Source organism: Lacerta agilis, chromosome 1 (genome assembly GCF_009819535.1).
Source record: "Lacerta agilis isolate rLacAgi1 chromosome 1, rLacAgi1.pri, whole genome shotgun sequence".
NCBI classification, from domain to species: domain Eukaryota; kingdom Metazoa; phylum Chordata; class Lepidosauria; order Squamata; family Lacertidae; genus Lacerta; species Lacerta agilis.
The window spans coordinates 41,992,658-42,017,137 of NC_046312.1; the positions used below are offsets into that span (position 1 = coordinate 41,992,658).

The 24,480-nt window shown below is 43.6% G+C and overlaps 1 protein-coding gene across 4 annotated transcripts in view; it reads left to right on the forward strand.

Annotated features, from left to right (window-relative positions):
- Positions 1-2,123: 2,123 nt before the first annotated feature.
- The window catches only part of MAPKBP1 (mitogen-activated protein kinase binding protein 1), a 111,712-nt gene continuing 89,355 nt past the window's right edge, over positions 2,124-24,480 (forward strand). For all 4 annotated transcript variants that reach the window (XM_033145717.1, XM_033145700.1, XM_033145708.1 and 1 more), the window contains exons 1-2: positions 2,124-2,599; positions 3,596-3,958. In XM_033145717.1, the coding sequence (XP_033001608.1) occupies positions 3,842-3,958 (117 nt within the window). In that variant the 5' untranslated portion in view covers positions 2,124-2,599; positions 3,596-3,841. The remainder of the gene's footprint in view (positions 2,600-3,595; positions 3,959-24,480) is intronic.

The following is a 24,480-nucleotide window of genomic DNA, read 5'->3' on the forward strand; positions in this document are numbered from 1 at the left end:
TAAGCAGCTAGGATCAGATAACGAGCCAGGAATTAAGAGCCTAACCTAGCACAAGAGGTGAGAGGGAAGGAAAGGGAACGATTCCATAAATGGACCATTTAAATAAATGCCAAAACAAAAGGTGCCATCCCACCTTCTCGCCAACCCAACATCTTTTAACTGGGCTCAGAAACAAACAAAGTATATTGCTGAAGCACAAAATAGTGAAAGAAGGGGCACACACAGAAAAACGGCAAGCACTGTATCTGCTAAAAACTGTTGGCATAATTTTGTTAAATTTTGGAACAAAATGGTAGCCCAGATTACAGAATTTTGAGTGAAACTTCCACCCGCAGCACAATTCCTAAATGTTTACTTGAAACTAAGACCCACTGTGTTCAGTGTTGCTTATGCCCAGGTAAGTGTTTACAGCGGCCTTACTGCTGTAAGGCTTACTCTGTGTTAGAATATGGAAACCAATGCAGGCACTTGCAGTGTGAGACTATGCAGGGATTACAAACATCCTTCATGTTCACTGGCTTTCATGAGGAAGTAATAATAATAATAATAATAATAATAATAATAATAATAATATATTTATACCCCGCCCATCTGGCTGGGCTTCCCCAGCCACTCTGGGTGGCTTCCAACAAAAGATTAAAATACAATAATCAATCAAACATTAAAAGCTTCCCTAAACAGGGCTGCCTTCAGATGTCTTCTAAAAGTCTGGTAGTTGTTGTTCTCTTTGACATCTGGTGGGAGTGCATTCCACAGGGTGGGTGCCACTACCGAGAAGGCCCTCTGCCTGGTTCCCTGTAACTTGGCTTCTCGCAGTGAGGGAACTGCCAGAATGTCCTCAGCACTGGACCTCAGTGTCCGGGTAGATCCATGGGGGTGGAGACACTCCTTCAGATACACTGGACCGAGGCCGTTCAGTAAATCCTACTGAACAGTACGGGATGTTCTCAAGCAAACTTTAATAGGATTTGGCTGCGTGCATTTTTTTAAAAGGATGCATACTAATATAAGATATAATTCCAGGTATCATCTTTATTACTGCAAGAAATGGGCAGTTCACGCCGCATAGGGAGTAATTCTCTAGAGTCATGATCACTACTAATTTAGCATTTCTTATGCATGAAAACACACTGGAGCAGCATTAAAAAAAGAAATTCAGGGGAACTAGGTCTTGATTAAAGGACTGCTACAAAAATGGTGTAATTACATAAAAGTGGAAATGCCTGCATTCTGTCCTGCATTTTTATCTTGTGAACCGCCCCAAGATCTTCGGATGCAGGGCAGTATATAAATTTAATAAATAATAAAATAACAATACCACTGGAAAATCCAGCCAGGAGCCTGGCAAGCTAGGAAAAAAGGGCCCTGAGAGTTTAGACTAGCTAATGGCAATGCTACAGGTATACCAATTCGGCCTGGGCAGGAGATGACACCATACATGTAGTTCAGACCTCCTCTTCCCTGGGGTAATGGAAACGCTTCTCCTTCTGCATTCCAAGCAGCTGTTAAAGTCACAGGGGTCCTGTCGCGGGGGGGGGGGGAGAGTTAGCCACCCGATTTAACGGCGTGCTCTTTAGCAACCCACTAAGCAGTGCCTCCGGTTTAGCCCCCGGGGGCAAGTTAAAACGTGCCCGCTTGCGAAGGAAGCTGGCATCAGGAGCCAGGGCTGGGTCGGGCTTGGCCAAACCGGCTCCTTTTTGCCTGCGAAGATGTGACTTGGCGGGGAGGGTGAAGCAAGGTGGGTCTGCCTCTGTTGGAAAGGGAAGGTAACCGCCGCCTCTCCCTCTCCCCCCCCTCCTCCTCCTCCACCCTACAGGGGCGCTGAGGTCGAATCCTTAATCCCTCCTTCACCCGGTCTCGGCTCGAGGTTCCTCTCTCCTCCGTCCTCCTTTTCCGTTTCGCGATTTGGCCTGCCTAGGCCACCGTCGCCTCCGCGGAATCTGGCTGGCTGGGATCTGTCAGCGTGAGTCCTGCGCCAGAAGGGATACAACAAGCGCAGCAGGCGGAGGGGCTGGAGCGTGGAAGCGGCGGCGGCGGCGGCAAGAAGAGCGGTCGACAGCCCGGCGGAACCTGGCGAGAGGAAACAGCTGAGCGAGAAGGAGGAGGAGGAGGAGGAGATCCGTGACACGGCAGGCAGCTCTCTGGGAGGGTCCGGCTGAAGGAGAGCTTGGCAGCCTCCCCTGCACGGGCGCCCGGCCACTTCCAGCCTCTCGGCTGTCAACTAGCAGGCGGTGGGGAAGCCGAGCAGGGCAGAGCCCGGCCCCCTTCCCGAGTCTCTCCTCCCCGTGCTCCGCTAGCAACCCCCCCCCCTTTTAAAATAAAAATCTGCAAGAGGAACTCCCGACCTTCCTCGTAGTTTTTGAATCCGCTGGCTGCCTCCCGCTCCCCCGTCTGCGTGAGGTCTGGATCCCTGCGAAGCGAGAGGCGAGAGAAGGGAGTTCAGGGAAGGAGGAGGGCGCTTCGCGTGCGTTTAAATCCCACCGTGGCTTTTTTCTAAAAAGGAAAAATCGGCTGCATGGACGGGCAGCGGGCAGAGAAATCCCATTTAATCTCCTCTCGTTCTCGTTGCTCCGCAAAGCGCCGCTGCCTCTTCGCCAAGGTAACAAAGGTTGAGCCATGTAGTGGTTTCCTTTAAAAAAAAACAACCCAAACCGTTTGTGTCGTTGGCTTATTGTTAAGAAGAAAAAAGAATTGTCCTGAAGGTTTGAATTTGCCCCCTGAATAACGGTGGTTCAGAAGGCTCTGGGAAAGGCTTTATGCGACGGTCGGTTATTTTTCGTCTTCGCGCATTTGCGGGCAGGAAGGTGGGGAGGAACGAAATTACCACAAACTTCTGCCGAAAAACCTGGGTAGATTTGCCTCCCCCGTCCCGAGGCTCTCATCAACCTGAGGTGCGGAAGGTTTTTAGGCCTGACAATAGGCTGGTCGAGATTTTCTTCTTGATAAGTAAGGGGGCGGGGGGGGGGTGTTCGAAGCAGTCGGCTATTTTAGACTTGGAAGATATCCGTTATATTTAAAATCTAGGCTAAAAACGTTTGATCTAATGGCAGCAAGTTTCTTATTTGCCCAATGCATATGCAGCATTTGATGCCCATTCCTCAACATTATTTTAAAATCGTGAATACTGCAACAACGGGCAGTGCAAGGGGGCAGGGAGAGAAGGAGCCTCTCTTGGAGATGTGGTCCTGATCCTGCTATTCTATTCCCTTGCATGGATCTCTTCAAGGACTGCTTCAATGGGGGGACGGGGACGGGACTAAGGTTAACTACAGTATTAAGATTGCTTTGGGGGGCGGGGCAGGGGGAGGACTGGGTCCATGCTCTTAACTTTAAATCCTGACATCCGTAGTGAACTGGTTATTACAGTGGTCTCCACCGCCCCTTTAAAGCTGTCTGGCTCTTTAAAGTGTGCTTCCTTACATATGGCGATGCTGGTGGGGGAAGGATTTTCCACAAATCCTGATGAAATTCAGTGACCTTTGATGCATGGCTTCTGCCATTCAGCCTCTATTAGAAAAAGCTGAGATGCACTTGAAGATGTGTTACTGGCTTATGTTAGCTTTGCTGTCTCTTCCCCTCTTTTCTTCCCCCAAAGGTCCATATTGATCAGAGTCTTTTGAACTGACAAAGGAAGTATCTGGAATAGTAGTAATACAAAAGCTTTCAACAATTGTGCCCTGAAGCGGGAGCCTTATGATGAAGTGAAAAAGGGGAGTGCCCGCAATCTGGAGTCTCTGGACAGAAATGGCCCCCTTAACTCCTCAGGCGTGTTAACCCCTGACTGGGTGGTGGAGGAGGAAAGTGCTTGAGAGGGGGCAGGGTTTACCTCCCCACGAAGGCTATGATGTCGGTTGAAGGCTCCACAATAACAAGCCGCATCAAGAACTTGCTTCGATCTCCTTCTATCAAGCTGCGAAGGAGCAAGCCAGGGAGCAAGCGGGAAGACATCAGTACGAAGGTGAGCATTCAAACTGTTTTGCACCCTCCTGAAAGCTTCACCTTTGGCTAAATGCTTGGTTGTGTTGGGGGATGTCATATAGAGTGGCCCTTAAATATTATGGAATAGTGGTGGTGCTTTCGCCTGTTTTCCTGACCTGTGCGTAGCACAGCCGGCAAGACAATGATGGCCTTTGTCTGGGTATGCCTAAAGGTTGCTTTTCCAAGCTGTATGTGCAAGAAGGTACTTTACAATGTGTTGCACATGGATAGGTGTTGTAAGGCAATGAAGGTACTTCAGGATGTGCTGCACATGGATAGGTGTTGTAAGGCCCCCAGGCAATTGGAAGGGAAAACAGGATGTAACATCTTTGGCTCTTCTCACACAAGGAAGAGTGGAACAAATGATTGTTTGGTTAAAACAAACCTTTCTTATGCCTTTTGGGGGCACCTCTCAAAAGCAGCAAGTGTGTATGCTACCCTAATGTTTTTCAAGTATAGAGATGTAGCCTTTGTTATTGAAGCTTATGGTGTTACTTGACACATGACTGATTAAGTTTAATGAACAGGATTAAAAGTGTCAAGGAACTAAGCCTGTGTTAAGGCAGTGCATCCTTGAGATATAGCTGCCATAGTGGTACGTGTGCTCTCTGTCTCTTCCCTACTTGCTCTTTCTAGCAAAGGTTTTATGGCACATTCTTCAGTTTGCTGTCCTGAGATTAATGTAGGGCAGAAAGAGTCGTGGACTCTGTTCTCCTTCAGAGGATAAGCTTGTTTTAATTTGTGTGGACAGTAAAATACCGGTATGAACAACCAGCTTGGCCACATAGTGAATAGTGATTAAAAGTGGGGGCTGGGATCCCAAATTCCTGGATGCTTTGTCATTGCCTAATTGTATTCCATTAAGGAAAAACGTGCACACGAAACAGTGCCTCAGTTTTCCCATCTGTATAATGAATGTAATTGCTCCTAATTATAACTAATTAGTAATGAATGCTTACTTAAAGCACCTTGTACTTCTTGGTCAGTTTTTGGCAAGTCATGCAAGGTACTTTCTGTATTTAATAATTTTGCAGCTGACACTCTATGTGTTTTCTCAGAATAATAAATCCCAATAGGTGGATTTGTGCATGGGTTTGCTGCTGTATTATGAGAAACTTTCCCAGTACCCATGGGAGAGTATAAAATGAAAGCTGAAGTAAGCATACTCTTATTTCAGAGGTACAGCTTAAAATTGTTATGAAGGAGCTACGTTTCCTCTTCCGATGTTGTTACTTGAATAGTGATCTAATGATAATGCTTGCTTTCCCACCCTCTGCTCCATATAAATAAATGGGATTTATTTCTCAACATTTTGTGGAAGGGCCTCCTTTTGTAGCCAACTGACCTTTGGTCTACTTGGTGCAAAAAATCAATTCTTCAAGCCCTCCTCCCTACTCAAGAGATGTAAACTCCACAGTACAAACTTCTGCATGTCTACTCAAAAGATAAGCACATAGGATTTAAACTGAAAGTAGCTTCCAGACAACCTGTTTTTTTGAACAAACGTTCTAATTTGTTTGGGGGGAGGTTGATGTGATGTTGCATAATCAACTGTTTTCCCACACTTTCCTTGTCACTTTCCTTATTGCAAAACGCATGGCTTTCTTTTATTTATTTTGGAAGTGGGTATGTTGCATAGGTCCATTTTCATTGTGCCACCTGAATTTGCTGGAATGCGATTGAATCCCATCCCAAACAAACAAACAAACAAAACAGCCTGGAAGCACCTACAGTCATCGAAATCCATTTTGCAAAATTTAAAAGTATCTGCCAAGGAGTGTGGTGGAGTCTCCTTCTTTGGAGGTCTTTAAGCGGAGGCTTGTCAGGAATGCTTTGATGGTGTTTCCTGCTTGGCAGGGGGTTGGACTGGATGGCCCTTGTGGTCTCTTCCAAATCTAGGATTCTATGATTCTATTTATCCAGACTCTGCTTACTGTGCCCATGTGTTTTCAAGACATGCAGGGTTTTTGAAAACGCTCTTTAGTGAGGCATGCACCTTTCTAATATACTGTATTAGTGTTACTGTTTTTGCTAGTGGGACTTGCCTGGTCCTTAAGGGGAAACCATCTGTTTGTTCTCTTCTTTCTTTTTTACCTGATTATGTGGAAGTGCAGTAACTTCTTGGCTCATTCTTTCTTACCCTGCAGTTGTCTGAGAGATGGTAACTAGGATGTGGATGCATCTGAAGTTAGTTTACAGTTCTCCTCCCTTTGAAGGAAACCAAGAAATGCATGCAAATTGCCTATGCAAACTCATTTTGTTTGCTTGATTTATTGAATGCATGATTAAAAGTGGTACCAGCTTATTTGCAATGCTATCAGTTCTGATTATTGTTCTGTGAACCGCCCTGAGACCTCCGGGTATAGGGTGGTATAGAAATTCAATTAATAATAATAATAATAATAATAACAACAATAATAAAAAAAAAATGATAAGAACTTGAGATGGGCTAGCAACAAGATGTAAAAGTTAATTGTATACAGAAGCACACAGCACATGAGGGCTATGAATTGACCCCCCCCCCCATACTCCCTTCTGAGCAACACATGCCACCTGTGATTATTGTAAAAGACAGGTATAATGGGATACCATAGGAATGGAGTTATCCTGTAGATGGGACAAAATGAGGAAAGCTATGAAATATAGTGTCCCCCGGTTGCTAGAGTCCTGGCCAGTGTGGGAAACTTCTTGAATTGCCCCGTCAAAAGATGAGAAATGCATTTAGAAATGTATATCCCGCCCTTTGCTGTTGCCGCTCCCATGACTTATTGCAATAGTAAATTTTACCTGTCCCCTGCTTCCCAGATGTCTAATTAAGTGCAAAAGTGTGGTAACATTCTCCTCACCAGCTGGCTGGATAGTGCAGATGACTGTGTAACCAAGTTGTGAGAAGTGCACTATTAGGGACATGGGTGGCGCTTTGGTCTAAACTACTGAGCCTCTTGCGCTTGCTGATCGAAAGGTCGGTGGTTCAAATCTGCACAATGGGGTGAGCTCCCATTGCTCTGCCCCAATGTCTGCCAGCCTAGCATTTTGAAAGAATACCAATGCAAGTAGATAAATAGGTACCACTATGGCGGGAAGGTAAATGGCATTTCCGTGCGCTCTGGCTTCCATCACAGTGTCCCATTGTGCCAGAATCTGTTTAGTCATGGTGGCCACATGACCTGGAAAGCTGTCTGTGGACAAACACTGGCTCCCTCAGCCTGAAGCAAGATGAGTGCTGCACCCCATAGTCCCATTTGACTGGACTGAACTAGTGTCCAGGGATACCTTTTTACCTTTAGGTGCACTATTGTAAATTACTAGGCCTACTTGGTAACTGATTACTACAGAATCCCAGTCCCATAGATGAATCCTGTAGAATAATGGGCAAATGCTGGCAATCTGTAACCTCTACTTTGTGAAAATGATTTGCTCGAGGAAGGTGATGGGACAGGACCATCTTGTACAAATGTAACCTTGGAATTCCTTCCAGTTTTGCCTCTCTGAAGCGCAGTGTCGTATTTCAGTGGGAGTAACAGGTATATTAATCATTGCTATTGGTTCCACCTGGAAAACTGCTGTTTGAAAAGCCTAATTCTCACTGAGGTGGAAAACTTGTTTCTTGGCTATACTTCAGACTACAGGAAAAGGCTGAGGTATTGACTGCTCCTCCATACAAAAATAAATGATAATCGCATAAATAATAACAAACACAACTGTGTACACATAGTAAAACAGATGTCAGGACATTTCCCCCCAATATCCTAGTTGTTGTTTTTTTATATGGGGAGTTTTATGTTTTACAGCCTGGTTTGCTTCCTTGAAGAACAGATATGTTAAGAGATTATCAGTTCATGAAACAGGATCCTCAGCATGCCTGATAATTCAAGTGATTTCCCTTAACACACTACCTTTTCTTGCATATTTGTTAACACTGCGGATGCTGTCAGCTGGGCAAACATGAAAACAATTTGAAAAGGAGAGTTGCAAGGTCACAAGTCGGATATCTTAGCTTGAACAGAACTGGTTCGACATAGGGAAGTTACCACTCCTGAGCTGCTTCAGGTCTATCTAAGCCAGCATCTTGTTTTGACAGTGGCTAAGGGCATTTATTTATTTATTTTGAGTTGTATTCAGCACTAGCCCTACTTGAATAGACCTAATGAAATTAATGAACCAAAGTTAGTCATGCCCATTAATGTCAGTGGGTCTACTTCGAGCAAAACTAGTATTTAATACCACTTCATTTAACAAAATGTATATACTTCCTTATTGTCAGAAAAAACCCTAAGTGGTAAGTAATATAAAGATAATAGCCCTCTCCTGCTGCTGTTACCAATCTTCAGAGGCACATTGCCTCTGATCATGTAGGTAGTATACAGTCATCATGATTAGCAGCCATTGATAGGCTTATTCTCCACAAATTTGTCTTAATCTCCTGCTAACAAAGGTCCAGACTGTGTCCTAGTCTGGCAAACCAATTGAAAAAGGTCTTCTCTTTAATCACAATATCTTTTCAGATTGTCTTAGTTCAGTAAAAACAGGGCAGGTTTGAGCAGATTGTGACTGGGTGCCAGTGACTATCTGAATTAGTGTACTGGCTACGTCAGGGGCTGGCAACCTAAGGCCCATGGGCCGGATGCGGCCCAATCAGCTTCTCAGTCCGGCCCGTGGAGAGTCCAGAAATCAGCATGTTTTTACATGAGTAGAATGTGTCCTTTTATTTAAAATGCATCTCTGGGTTATTTGTGGGGCCTGCCTGGTATTTTTACATGAGTAGAATGTGTGCTTTTATTTAAAATGCATCTCCGGGTTATTTGTGGGGCATAGGAGTTCGTTCATTTCCCTCCCAAAAATTCCCACGGCTGGAAAAGGTTGCTGACCCCTGGGCTAAGTCAACTTTCAAAGATCAAGAATGTGGCATGTTTCTTTCAGGCCTGAAGGATGCCCTTCAGGCTTGATTGATCTTGATTTACTCAGTTTTCGACCTGGTAACTGAGTTTGTGTGTGTTTCATCTCCCGGTGTCCAAGCGCTGCGGCTTGTTTAGAGAAGGATGCTGAGCTGCTTCCTAATTAATGACTGGGGCTGCGGTGGCGAACTTCCCAGTCAGTGTGGTACCTTCTTTGTCTTCAAGAGGTTTTTTGGAAGATGATTAGAGAAACCTGTTTGTGGGTCTGAGGGAGACAGGGAAAGAAGATGAAGAGCTGTATTTTGGCCAACTGGCTCCCTTCCACAGTATCTTAAGAAGAGAAGTGGATGGGTGGAAAAGGTTTGCACATCTGAAACCAGCTTAAGCAGGACTCTCATGATTTAGATGAAAACAATAATTTTGCAGGCGGTGTATATAAATAACATATGTGATTCCTACTCGGACAAATGTAAGAAACGGGTGTTGGTTGCATTGACCTCTAGGCATATGTACAAAAGCCTGCAAAAATATTTCCCCCTTAAAGCCAAGTCTTGGACCTTAATGTTTATTAAACTACCACATAATTACTGGATTGGACCCAGCAGAGACCAGTTGTTTGAAGTCATAGCTTACACTGCTGTATGATTTCAAACTTTAGTGTGAGTTGGGTAGGAAGGTGCCAAGGCCTACTCTTGACTATGTCAAAATATCACAGCCAAAAAGTAGTGGGCATTGAGAACTTTTGTTAGATTATTTTTCTTTGTGCCCCAGGATAACTAATGTTGGCACCTGTCTGTCTCTAGAGACAATGGAGTGCACCTCTGGGGATGAAGTCAGACTGCTGCATTAGCAGCACTGAAGTGCTCTCCCCAGGGCACAAGCCTAGGCAGTGCGTGTGGAGGTCCTGGGCTGCCCAAGTGACAAGACCCGCCTCACTGATGTGGTCCAAAGGGAAGCAGAGCAATACGTTTGACACCAGCTTGGCTGCAGGAGTTGCTGGAAGGAGGTGTACATGGCACTGTTCAGTCATTTTAGGGACTCCACTCTGGATTTGTGTCGGCTTTACTCCTTATCCTTTTTTTCTCCCATAGATATCCTGCAAGGCAGCGGAGGTTTAGGATCAGAGTTTTCCTTCTCCTAGATAGCAATGTTATCAATGCAGGTCAAGCCTCTTTGACTTTTTGAAGTTGTTAATGAATTTGTGTCGTTGTACATAGGCCCATTCTGTACACAGTATATTTGGTGATGCTAGTTGCTAGCGGAAGGCCCATGGCTTCTCCCAGCAGTGAAGTCTGAATAGTTGAAAGAGAAAATGGAGTGCAATTCAGTGATTTAAGAATTAAGATTGTAGGCGGTAGGCTGATTTGTGTTCAAGCAATTCCTTGAATGTTCCAGTTAAGAAGCCCAACTCCTCAAAGTGCAGCTTCAGTAAGTTTTGACTTAATGTGATTAAAATGAAATCTCTTGGACAGAGCCAAATGTCAGCTAGAAAGCTTTGAGTTCAGCCTTCCTAAACCCTACAGTAGACATGATTAAGACAGTAGAATGTTCTTAAAAGTCCCAGCCTTGATTCTTCTGATTCTCTTAACTCAGGTTGTTTGTCACCTGGTTTGTGCATGCAACTGAATGAGGTGGGAGCAATATGAAGTGGGAGAATGGACCCTGACACTGAGGTGGCAAGTGGATTTTGCAATTTTTGAATGATTTGCTGTAAGTGGAAAAACAGTAAAACAGAGAGGGTCTAGCGTGTACCATATTTTTCCTGGATGCTACTGAGTAGACATGAATAGGATTGTGCTTACAGTTATCCCATGAGGGCATGTGACTTTTAGCAGAAGAAAGGATGCACACCAGAGGCAGTTTTAGGGCGCCAGCACTGGGCACACAGCTGGGAGGGGCGCCTTCTCATGGCCAGATAAATGCTTGCCCAGTTGACAGGGTCCTAGAGCCCTCCACCTCCACATCACCAAGGTCCGCCCCCTGTGCCCATCCCAATGGCTCATTCATTCAGGTGTGAGTTGAAAGCAATGAACTGAACCCTGGCTAATTAGGGTTATGAGTTTTGGCTGCGTAGCCAATAATCTTGTGTATGTAGATGAGGAGGACAAGTTCAGAATTCTCCAGGTGTGTAGTGACTTATGGACTATGTGAAGATGTTGGGCTGAGGTGATGGTCCTTCTCAGACCAAGGAGTCAGAACAGAGGAGGGGTGGTTATAAGTGAGTGCAGTGCTATGGCCTCTCCATATGAGGTACAGTTTAGATTGTGGACTGTGAGTGCAGGGATCTGTCACTGTTTCAAAAAAGTCCTAATAGGGTAAGGGAGAGGGAAGAAAGTCTGTTCACTTTGCATTTAAAGACAAGCCTACCAAATCCACACTTTCTGTAACAATACATGACCCAAACCAAAGGCATCCTTGGTAAACTGAGTTTTGCAGTTTGGTTCTCCAGCCAAGTGATGTGTACTAACATCCATATACAAAGTTTAATAATAATAATATACTTGGGTAATGTGTCCATAGAATGCATACATTTATGAAAGCAGCATACAAAATGTGTTATGTTAGTGAAGGGCGCTTGGGAAAATGTAGAGATTAGGCATATTTGCATACAGAGATGTGTATGATGATGAATTATCTGCTGAATTTACATGAGAAATTCATAAAATAAATCATAAACTGTTGTGGAAATGTGGAGAACTGAATTTAAGATTGGGGGAAAATGAGAAACTGAAAGAAACCAAGGGATAGCTTAGTTGATTAGAGCGCAATGCTAATAACGCCAAAGCTGCATATTCCTGCATTGCAGGGGGTTGGACTAGATGATACTCAGGATCCCTTCCAACTCTGTGATTCTGTGATCTATGATCTGACAGATTCACCTCTCTCTAAAATAGGCTGGGCTAAGCCAGCCACATACATATGTAAGTACCTTGAAAAGCTTTGCTATTCCAGCCACCATCCTTGTCAGAAATTAATGGGTTAATCTTTTAAAGAACAGAAGAGGGGGGGTGAGATGATTTAGCTACCCTGCAGAGCAGACAACCTGTTAGTGGAAAGGAGGAAGAAACAGGCCTGGACTGAAGACAATTCTTGAATGAGGACCTGGAAGAAGTAAATTCACAAAAGATCTCTTGAATGTGCATATAATAGAGTGCTTTCCGAAGCTAAATGACTGTAATAACAATGTGTCTGTACACCCCTTGTATCCAAAACCTGAATTTTGTTTATGCTTTTTCATATGAAAAGGCCTTCCTCATTGTCTTTGCTTTCCTTGAGTCATCAGGAAATATTTATAGTAGAGGAATACTGCTACCTTTTGTTCCTAAACCTGTATACCTGGGCTCTCTCAAAAGTTGGAGTCCTTCCTATGATCAAAAGTTCATTTGAATTTCGTTGGGGGAAGGATCTGACATTCTCTCTGAGCTTTCTGCACAGGATGAGTTGGGGGTGTCTCCAAGTAAATATCCACCCTGTGAAAACTGAGCTTGCGTAATCATCTACAATGATTACTGTTCATCTTCAAGTATAGGAGGTATTGGGGTTTAGTGCCTTAAATCTATGCACAGAATGTTATTTGACTGGTGCTTTCCACAAAGGTCCACCAGTTATTATGGGGAGAGAAAAACCGACAAAATCTTAATGCCAAGCCAGGAGGACGGTGATGTTCACTAACAGCTTGGATGCAGACACCATGAATAATGCACCCAAACTGGGTCATCTGCCATGCGAGTTTTAGTGATTGCTATTGGCTAGGGTTGACTATGTGCTTGGATTGCATATTTGGATATTCACTTATAGCACTTTAGTCTTATACGATATGGTGTTTACTTTCGTCCACGCACATATTGTTCACATAGTGCATGGCAGCAGAAGTAATGAACATGCCCCTGGTGCTTGTTGGCAGGTTATGCTGTCTGCGTTTTGTTTATGGTTTCACTGCCCTCCCATTGGTCTTCAATGTGTTGGGTTGGGGGGGTTTGTAACAATAAACCTGGCACCCAGTCTTTACTAAGACTTAGAAGTGATGCAATTGCAGTATTAAAATTTAAACTACTTTGCTTCCATTTTTTTGTAGGCCTTGGTTGCATGCACACACCATACATTTGAAGCACACCCTCCCTACACCTCAAAGAATCCCCTGAACTGTGGTTTGCCTCCTAAAGAGGTACAATTCCTAGCACACTTAACAAACTACAGTTCCCAGGTTTATTTTAGATGGGGGAGTGTACTTTCAGTATATGGTGTGTTCATAGCCTCAGTGACCTAGACTGGCTTGTTATAATTCTCCTTTTCTGGCAACTATCAAGTGGAATTTGGGCTGCCTGGTAGAAATGGCATAACTACTATTTTTCCTTCCAAAGCCCAGTGATGGGTATGAGAGAATAAAAAAGCATGATGGTTACAAGTTGTGTGCATTTCCTTGATCCAGTAGAGAGGAGACTGCAGCTCAGCAGCAGCAGTTTGAGAAGCATGTCTCTAAAAACATTTGAGACCAACAATTAAAAATCTTTGATGGCACCGGAAGCAAGAAACCAGCTAGGGAAGTGGCTAGACCATTAGATAAGAAAGGAATTAAAAGTGTGCTAAAGAGGATAAGGAAAATGCCAAAAAGCTGAAAGATGGTGGGGATGCCCACCAATTTGAATAGCTTTCAAGGCGGACAGATGTATCAATGGCTCCAAGTCATGAATATGACTACATTATTGACAGGATCAGAAATGCCATGTTGCTGATAACCAATTGTTGGGGATTGCGAATGGGAGAGTGTTATTGAGTTCATGGTCTGCTTATGGACTTCCCACACACACACCTTCCTGTTTCCATTGTGGGAAGCAGGATGTTCAACCAGATGATCCAGCAGAACTCTTATGTAGAGCACATGCCTGCAAGCATAAGGTATACTCCCTAGCATCATTATTTTAAAAAGCGATCATGGGTAGCAGAGCTATGAGAGGCATCTACAGAAGACCTTGTGGATTCACTGCTAGTTTGGATAGACAGTTCTGGGTTTTATGAAATAGTGGTCACCATCTCATGATAAGGCAGCTGTTTATGTAATATAGCTGAATTCTAATAGAAGACGTGTCCTTATGACCAAAACAGATAAAGTATGAAAATATTAATACTGGTTTAAAGTTCAAGGATTTGTGGGTGCAAAGGCACCCATAATTTCTAGGATTAGGAAATGATTACTAAATGCTGTGAGTCTTCACCTGTGTCGCAGAAACAAGCAGTGTGAAAATGCAGGCTGGACTGAAAAAGAGGGGTTGTAAAAGTAACAGTGTACAGTACTAACAAATAATTCCTATACTATACTGCCATTAATATTATGAGCTAGACAGGAGCCAGAGCTGAAAAGAGAGAACAAATCTCTCGCCAACGGTGAGGTTAAAACTATGTTTTTTTAGTTTACAAGACAGTTCCTCAAGTCACTAAGCCACAAATCATGTCCACTGTCACTGACTAAACTAGTTGTCACTTGGGGGGATTATTAGTGTTACCTCCTTGTCTTCAATGTTAGGGGGTGGGATTTATCTGTGAAAGGGAATAATAAAATCAGTACCTAGAGGTGCTGTGATGGATGGAGTCGCTGCACTTTGATGGTGTTAGCACTCAGGTGTGGAAGAAATTGGCATCTTATGAAGATGAATGGCACCCTGTGGGATTTCCTGCCTTTCAAACCTGATATAGTATATGGTTATGAATTTGTGGTGGAGGGCAGGCTCTCCATAATCCTAAATTTAGTAAAGAGGTAGAATTTAGCCGATTTTCGGAATATGAAGGGAAGTTGCTAGGCCAGTGAAAAATACTGACTGAACGAGTTCTCCTGTTCAGGAGATCGCTGATAGCAATGCTGTTAAGAACCCAAAGAGAACTAAGTACAGGGCCATTAAGAACAATTGACCTTGCAGATGCTGTCCTTACCTCAGCTGAGAAGCGGAGAGAAACAGAAGGATTGAGAGAGGGGAGGTTGCCAGGGTAATAGGGGTGTGTGATGTCACCACAGGAAAGGAGGGTGTCCTTTTACAACAGAGGTTTTAGGAGCAAGGGGTTCTGGGAAGAAGGAGCAGGAAGTGGGCAAAGATCTGTGTGCACTGGCTGGGAGGGGCTGCATTGAGAGACTAGGGGCCAAGACGTGCTACTGCTTTGGACTCAAGCTTGCTGAAGGAGCTTGAAAGGAGCAATATGAAACACTTCTGGGACACTCATCTACACTGTTCCTCCTTCCTGTGGAACACAAACCCTGGTTAACTGCCAAGACCCCTGGACACTTGCTACCGCTAAGCAGAGATTGGGGTTGCCTGTAGCCCTATGTTCTCAGTGTGTTTCTTTTGCTAAAAGCTTTATCTTTGTACATATAATTAGTCCAGTGCCCATTATCTGGAACACTGAGCAAGGGCATTCCACACTGCAAACTTTCGTTGCAGGTGCGAGTTGGGCACTTAAAATATTAGACCTTCCTTAATTGGCGACTAGTTTGATGATTCCCCAAATTACAATAGTTGTAATGGTCACAGAGTTGTGCCGCGGCCCAAATATAAAATGATGACAAGGAGTAGGTTTTCTCATGTTTTGCATCTTTGAGGGAATGTAGTGGTTTTTTGTGGTGTATATGTCTGTTTGGTGCTAAGGTTTTTTGCCTGTGGTATTAGGGAAATGGAAATATAGATTATACCAGAGGTTTTCAACCTTTTTGAGTCCACGGCTCCCTTGACCAACTACATTCTTTCTGCAGCATCCCTGTGGGGCTCAGGAGCCCAGTTAGGTCACCCCTTGCCTGCAGAGTTGGCAGCTTCTCACCCTTTTTCGAACCCCCTCCCTTGTGGAGCGTGCCCTCAGCCTCCTCTCTTCTCCCCTCTCCTTGGGAGTCCTCCGGGCAGCTCTCGGGTGATGCTGAGCTATATGGACCCTTCTTGGTATAAGTTAATGTCTGCTCCTATAAGCTCTAATCAACGAAAGCCTACCAGGCCGTCGTATTACAAAGTAATCCATTACAATTGCAAGTATTCTGCTGCTTTATAATTCTTATAAGCAACTCCAAATTGCCACAGGACAAGACATTTCCTAAAACCCTGAGCTGCTTCTCAGCCTGGATCTCAGCTTCCATCGTCTTCCAGCACTGGGAGGCAGGGATAATCTCTCATCGATAATCCCTTTACTGTGCTGTTTGTCCCTGTTGGTGGTAAGCCGTAGAGATGCACTTTGTAGACGGCCTTTGGGAGGGTGAAGGAAAGGGCTGGAAGCAGCTGGCAGGGGTGAAGCATAAAGGCAGGAGGAAGGCTTTCCACTTCAGAAAAGGGCCTTCTACTCTGATTCTATTCCAGATCTCCGGCCCATTAAAAAACTCAAAGAATCCCATAAAAATTGAGAGTTCAGTGAGTGAGGTTTGGGCATCCTGTTGTGTTCTCTCCCTTCCTGACTGCTGTCTGCAAATGTAGCATTCAAACATTTTCTTGAATTAACCGTCCATTCTAGGTAGGCAGCATTCCAAAGCATTAGGTGATTTTTTAATTAAACTACTGCTGGAGACCTTTTTTCATGCCAGATACTTCGAAACTAATCTCAGAGCTATGTTTTGTTGGGAATACTTTGGGATCTTTATTAATTTAGTGAAGCAGAATATTAGTTGTTATTAAGTGTATTTTTTCATTTTTTTAAAAAAGTATTGTTTGAATACTGGGGTGTGTGGGGTGTGTGTGTGGGTGTGTTTGGCTGCAGTCACTTTTTTATAAAAGCAAAATGTGTGGTCATCTGCTTCAGTGTTCCAGTCCCCCCCCCCAAATACTGGTGTCTTGATGTGATGTATTCTGTGAAGCAAGAACTTATGCAAGAGCATGATCTTGTTGTATCCCTTCTGAAAATGTCCTGTTTGCCAGGGTGTGTCTTTTTAACTATTTGACACATTTGCTCTGGGCTGCTTTCCACAAATGGCTTGCCAGTGGTTTGGTTTGGTTTTTTTTTAAAAGGGGAGGGAACTACCTAAAAATTCTAGTTTAGATTATGAAACACATAACTTGCTCCAAGACATTGTCCCACAACTATTCTATTAATTGCTTTTTATGTATTGTTTTTCTGATGTTTTATTTTCGTTGATTCATATGTGCAAAGTTTTAATAATTGTGATAACAACACACCTTTGAGACTCGTTGTTGTTGTTGTTGTTGTTGTTGTTGTTATGGAAAGTTGGCTAGAAATAGTCCAACCACCTTCCAAGAAAATGAGGTTGAAGTCTGCCCTGGAGGTTACTACTGTTCATTGCAGAATTTACACAGAAGCACACCTATTGTCACTTTGTTGTTGTTGTTCAGTCGTGTCCGACTCTTCGTGACCCCATGGACCAGAGCATGCCAGGCACGCCTATCCCTCACTGCCTCTCGCAGTTTGGCCAAACTCATGTTAGTAGCTTCGAGAACACTGTCCAACCATCTCATCCTCTGTCGCCCCCTTCTCCTTGTGCCCTCCATCTTTCCCAACATCAGGGTCTTTTCTAGGGAGTCTTCTCTTCTCATGAGGTGGCCAAAGTACTGGAGCCTCAACTTCAGGATCTGTCCTTCTAGTGAGCCCTCAGGGCTGATTTCTTTGAGAATGGATAGGTTTGATCTTCTTGCAGTCCATGGGACTCTCAAGAGTCTCCTCCAGCACCATAATTCAAAAGCATCAATTCTACGGCGATCAGCCTTCTTTATGGTCCAGCTCTCACTTCCGTACATTACTACTGGGAAAACCATAGCTTTAACTATACGGACCTTTGTCGGCAAGGTAATGTCTTTGCTTTTTAAGATGCTGTCTAGGTTTGTCATTGCTTTTCTCCCAAGAAGCAGGCGTCTTCTAATTTCGTGACTGCTGTCACCATCTGCAGTGATCATGGAACCCAAGAAAGTGAAATCTCTCACTGCCTCCATTTCTTCCCCTTCTATTTGCCAGGAGGTGATGGGACCAGTGCCCATGATCTTAGTTTTTTTGATGTTGAGCTTCAGACCATATTTTGCGCTCTCCTCTTTCACCCTCATAAAAAGTTTCTTTAATTCTTCCTCACTTTCTGCCATCAAGGTAGTATCATCAGCATATCTGAGGTTGTTGATATTTTTTCCGGCAATCTTAATTCCGGCTCGGGATTCATCCAGTCCAGCCTTTCGCATGATGAATTCTGCATATAAGTTAAATAAGCAGGGAGACAATATACAGCCTTGTCGTACTCCTTTCCCAATTTTGAACCAATCAGTTGTTCCATATCCAGTTCTAACTGTAGCTTCTTGTCCCACATAGAGATTTCTCAGGAGACAAATGAGGTGATCCGGCACTCCCATTTCTTTAAGAACTTGCCATAGTTTGCTGTGGTCGACACAGTCAAATGCTTTTGCGTAGTCAATGAAGCAGAAGTAAATGTTTTTCTGGAACTATTGTCACTTACACAGTATTAAGCAATATTCTCCTATTTCAGCCACTTACCATTTACAATTTGCCTTATGGGGTAAAAAAAAATAGTCTCATTCCCATCCATGTGGTTTTCAAGCAAAAACCAACCCAAGGAAGCAGACTGACAGACACACGTGATGCTATTTTGGGACATTTTGCCAGCCTGAGACACATTTGAATTGGTTTTAGGGTAGAAAAATGCCCCATAAAACTGGCCATATATTTCAGTTCCATATTTTATTGGTAGACACTTGGGGGAGAAAATTATCCTGCAAAACTACACCCAATCTTTTAGTTTTATTAGAATATATATATTTTTTAAAATGCATTTATATTGTAGTCCAACACTCACCATACTTAAATTATGCAAAAAAAATTGAAAGAAAAGTTTCAGCTATCATTCCAGCCACTATATCTATCAGAAGGGTCTAGTCAATGCTATGGGTTTGTTAGTCAGTTTCTGAACCCATAGCCTCTACAGGCATTGTGAGCCAATTGATCCATACAGTGGTACCTTGGTTTTCAAACATAATCTGTTTCAGAAGTCAGTTCCAAAACCAAGGCGCGCTTTCTCATAGAAAGTAAAGCAAAATGGAATAATCTGTTCCAGAGCAGGGCTGACTTATAGCATGGAGGGAAAGGTCTCAGTCAAGATCTGGTTTGACTGTCAGAATGAATGTAATTTATTATAATGGTTGTGGTAGTCCTGTATGCCTTTGGCTGTTCAAACAGGCGCTTGCTTTTAAGAGACAATGTAATCTACTAAAAAATAAACCCTGTTAAATCAATCAATGAGAATTACTCCAAGGTAAACATGTATGAGGTTGTTACCTGAATCATATCACTCATTTCTGTTGTCCCACTTACTTGATAAAATTTGTGGTTCTCTGTTTATGACTTTTTATTGTACTTTGCTTTGAGAATGTTTGTTGAAAGGTGGCTTATACAGTCGTCTTGTGCATCACAACTATTGAAGTGAGACTGCCAGATGCAATACTATACAGTACTGATCCTTGTGCCTTAAATAGCTGTGAAGCAGGGAACATTTTGTTAGATGCAACACTACACACCATTGCAAAAAGGATGAGAGAAGCTGCCCCCAATAAAACTATCTCTTCTGCATGAGTCGTAAAATGACAGCAGTCCTCCCATGTGGAGTCTAATGGCTACTGAATATCATTAAGTATGTATTTTTTTTTTTTAAGAATAGTTGGGATAGGTTTCTTTCCTGTGTTTGCATGTGGGATCTAAAACAATAGACAAGTGTAGACTTGAAAGTGGCATGCCTCATAATCTCAGATTAGTTCAAATGGACCATCTTTAGGGATTGCTCTTCTAGTTAATTGCCTTTTTAATTAAAGATCTTATTTTTACTAAAAGTTCTTTTCTAAAACATATATAATTAGAATGTCCCCAGCCTACTCGTAAAGTTTTTGTAGATTGGTAGACACTTTGGGCACTTTCAGACTGTAACTATTTTCAGGTGGGATTCAAATTAAGGTTGTGTAAGGCATCAGTGAACTAAAGACCCTGATGTTGGGAAAGATGGAGGGCACAAGGAGAAGGGGACGACAGAGGATGAGATGATCGGACAGTGTTCCCCGAAGCTACTAACATGAGTTTGGCCAAACTGCGAGAGGCAGTGAAGGATAGGCGTGCCTGGCGTGCTCTGGTCCATGGGGTCACGAAGAGTCGGACACGACTGAATGACTGAACAACAACAACAACAAAGTATAGTTGATTGTGAATGCTTTCGCAATAGACCCACTTTCACAAAAGCTCAGACTTTGATAAGTGAAGGGGAAATGCACTTGAAAGTTTGGGATAGCACTTCCTTTGATGCAACATCATCTCTAACCGCCACTCAAACAAATTGGAATGAATGTTCATTAAATAGCCAACATTGTCTAATCTTCTTGCAAACAAATCAGGATGAATGCTCAATAAACAGGTTGCCTGAATTCATTTCATTTCTATACCGCTTTCTATTTTTAAGGAAAATATTATAACCTACATTAAAACATCAAATAAAACAATCCAGAATAAAACATTGCTGAAGAAAGTCAAATATAAAGTATACATTCAGAGCAACATAATTAACAGGAAACCAAAATATTATTTTAAAGTTTTCAAAATAAAACCTCTGGATGCTGGACTACATCTCTGATCTTGCTGGATGCTGGACTACATCTCTGATCTTGCCCAAGTACTAGCTGAGCCTAATGTGAATTAAGAGTTCAACAATATCTGGAAGACCTTGGGAGACTCTGAGGTAGACAGTTCTGAGCTTGTTGGACCAAGAGTCTGACTCTATTTGAAGTAGTTTTATATGCTGTTTCCCCCTGCCCCAACCTTCATGGTAAGGCTGACAAGTAACTTGTATATTACTGTGAAGTGTGGAAAGACACACAAGTGACTCCTACTGTTCCTATACTTGTCTTTGGCATAATCTCCAAAAGTAAGACTTGGGTGGTCACCGTCAGCCACAAAAGAGATATGTGAGCTCCACAGGTTTGGCTTCAAAATTTCTTCTGGGACAATAGTCCATTTGAGCTTAGTGAGGTTCCTCTGTGAAGGAATACCACATGGAAAAATCCAGTACTGTACATATTCTTCCATGTGTTTCCTCTGGATGAAAAACACTTTGGAGCTGCAGGCCCAGAGGCTTCTGGGTTTGCTTGCTTTACTGGTTACTGTTTCTAGGAGGTTTAAAAGAATAAGGGAAACTCCCTGGTGTGTGCCATCACCTGTTGTTGCCTTAAGGTTTGTTGGCAACCGTTGGGTGTGCTTCTCTTTTGAGCTGGCTTTATTTTGGCTCCCAGGGCCTTGGTTTGTTGAGAGGAGCAACCTGATGCTCCTTGGTGTAGGCAAGTGAAGTGTAAACACTGTTGTAAATTTCCAGACATCCTAGGACAGAGCTGCATGGGGTTGGGGGGGGGAAGGGAGAGCCCAGAGGGCTGGAGCATGTTATTTTTGAAGTGCTTAGCTCTGGGGGGAGGGGGGGTATTTTGTGCCTGGGCACTTCTGCGCTGGGAGAAGAGCAGATCCCATTACTCTGGTGTTCAGTGTTCAGAAGCAGTTAGGAGAGGAGGAAAGATTTATGAATGGAATCTGTTTATAAAATGTCAAGGAGGTGGATGGGTTTCTTTTGCCTAGGAAGTACCTGTTCTCTGGAAATCAGACTATGCAAGGAGACCTTGCAGAATGAGTACTGGAAAATGCATGCACAACAAAATGCAGCCCCCTCCCCATTTCCCTGTGCGGCGCTATGTATTTCGAGACCTGGTTTGTGTATGTTCTCTCTCATTGCCACACTCTCTTCTTTAACTTAAGATGGCTTTAGCAGCTTTCTCCCAAAGGAAAGAGCTGAAAAGTGCAAGAAGTGGCCCTAGATCAGATAAACTGTAAGCAAAACCCTTGTGTGTTGAGTTGAAGGTGATCAAGTGATGTGGCAACCTTGAGATGTTACTGGACTGCAACTGTCACCATTCCGAACCATTAGCCATGCTGGCTGTGGCCAATGGAAACTGTAGGCGAACAGAATCTGGAGGGCACCATATTGGCTAGGCTGTGGTTGCTGGTCTGGATCATGCACAGCTCTAGTAATGTCTGCGTAGCTGGATTGCTTGGGTGAGGGGAACATGATGCTAATGTGACTGACCAAATGATGCCCGACATCCCGCGAAGTCCAGATAATTGGACTTTTTTAAGTGGCAAGGGATCAAGCCACGAAGACACAGACCTTTAATCTTATTTCGCAATTACTGATGATTGACACCTGGTTTGGGCAGGCTATGTGTTATCTCCTCTCTTTCAATAAAGTGTAGCAGAGCTGTTGACAAATAACCCAAAATGTGTTCTTGGTATGAGCTTTCGTGTGCATGCACACTTCTTCAGATACAAGAAGTGTGCATGCACACGAAAGCTCATACCAAGAACAAACTTAGTCGGTCTCTAAGGTGCTACTGGAAGGAATTTTTTATTTTTTATTTTGTTTTGATTATGGCAGACCAACACGGCTACCTACCTGTAACCCAAAGCGTGAAATACTACAGACTGGAACCTCTATTTCAATTTCAAGCTTTCCTGTGCTTGAAAAAATTTAGGTGAAATAGCCCAAGAAAATGTACCAGCATATTCAAGAACAACCCCAAGGTTGGCCATGATACTAACAACTTTAGGGGGAAATTTAGCAAAGAGGAACCCCCCCCCAACCCAAACCAACATGGTCTTGGTGGCCTTGGAATGTTGACTGACTTGGATAAAAAAATCCTGATATCCAGATGGGAGGGAGGGAGAATACAATGGGTGGCTGAAAAAAGGAGAAGGGAGACCCAGGTGACTTCTAGACGGTTGCCATTTTTGGGTAGGATTCAGTCACACTCTGGCGAATTCAGGTTGCATAACAAACCTGTTTCGCACAAAAATGGGTATTTTTACAGTAAGGAAAGTGATGGGAAAATACAATGGAAAGTGTGGAATAACACTTTCTTTGAGGCAACATCGCCCTATCTCGCCACAAACAAATCATGACAAATGCTCAAGAAACAGGTCATCTGGAAGCACCTGCATGGCTTTTCACACTCAAAAGCTGTTTTGACATGTCCCCAAGGAGGAAGGTGAACGTTGCCTGTAGAAATCCATGGAGAAGTCCAAGGTTCTAATGCAGTGTGTCTCTACATCATCCTACCAGACCCCAAAATGGGATGCCTCCTCTTCCTAGATCAAGCAGTGACTTTCTCTGGCTGTAAGGGTTATATAATGGTTTTATTGCATTTTATGAAAACCCTATAAGCTGAGATTCATGACCTATATAATGAATAGGCTGGTGGAGCTCATTTCCTTCTGTATAACTTTTCAAATCTTAGTGAAAGGAGGGTGTGCTTGTTTATAAGATCCAACTGCAAAATAATAAAACCAGCTCAAGCTCTGCCTTAGCTTTTGTTCTGTATGTGTGTTTTTCTTTTGGAAAGCCTTTGACCTTTTGATCTGGGGGCAATGGCAGCATGGGGTTCCATCAGGAAACGGCTGCCACCGTTGTTTCATTCCATGCTGGTTTCCTTCCCATCTGCATAGCAGATGGAAGCAATAGTGGAGCCAGAGTGCTCTTCTAGGAATGTAGGAAGCTGTTTTATACAGAGTCTGCTCAATGGTCCCTCTTGCTCAGTATTGTCAACATTGGCAGAGGTTCTCCAAGGGATCTCTCCCAGACCCGGGGCTGGGACCTGCAACCTTCGGCATGCAAGGCAGCTTCTCTACCACTGAGCTGCCCAATTCAAGGTTCCATATCAGTGTTAAGTTCCTCCCACATCAGGCATGTACTTTCTATTTACCCCAGCCAACGCACCTCAAGACTTCTTCTAGTCTTCTGGTTTGGGTGCAGCCTTGCAGTCATGCTCCGAAGCTTTGGACTGTCTTTGTGTGTGTGTGTTGGAGGAAGCGGTGGGGATTCCTTCCCATACAGTGGCAGATTTTTTCCTTCTGTGTGTTTGGATTGGCCATCTGTGGCGCAGCATCAGGAGTCTGTGGGAGCCAGATTGCAACATGATTTCTTTTTAGGAAGGGCTGTGGGTTTTATTTGGGGGAGGTGCCAAATACCTGCACTTCCAAGCAAATAAAAGATCAACGGCTCAGTACACACTCCAGTTTACTCTGCATACAGTGTGCTCCCACCGCTAGTTTGGGGTGCATGCACATGACATTAGCCACAGTCCGTATCTATCTTGTCAGTTCTTATGAAATACTAGGTTTTGATGCATTTCCCCCCAAGCCACCTTGATCCAAATTGAGAAAAAGAATGTCCTAGTTGTGTTGTAAGCCTGCAATGTGTACCCAGCCAATGACTTAAGAGTCCTGATAGCTAGATGCTACCTCCAAGATCAGAGGCACCATACTGAATACTGAAAACAGTTACTGGAGAACAACAACAGAGAAGGTGGGCTTCCCACAGGCATCTGGTTGGCTACTTTGGGAAATGGGATGCTAGACTAGATGGGTCTTTGGTCTGATCCAGCAGGGACACTCCTGTTCTCTTGAACTGGAATGAAGGAGGTCTGTTGGCTTTGTTTGAAAAAGAATCTGAATAATGTCACCCTGATGCACAGTTTCTCTTTGGTGTGGAAATATGTATCTGTTGACCCAGATCACATCCTATCTTCGTGGAGATTAGCGTGAGAACTGTCATTAAATC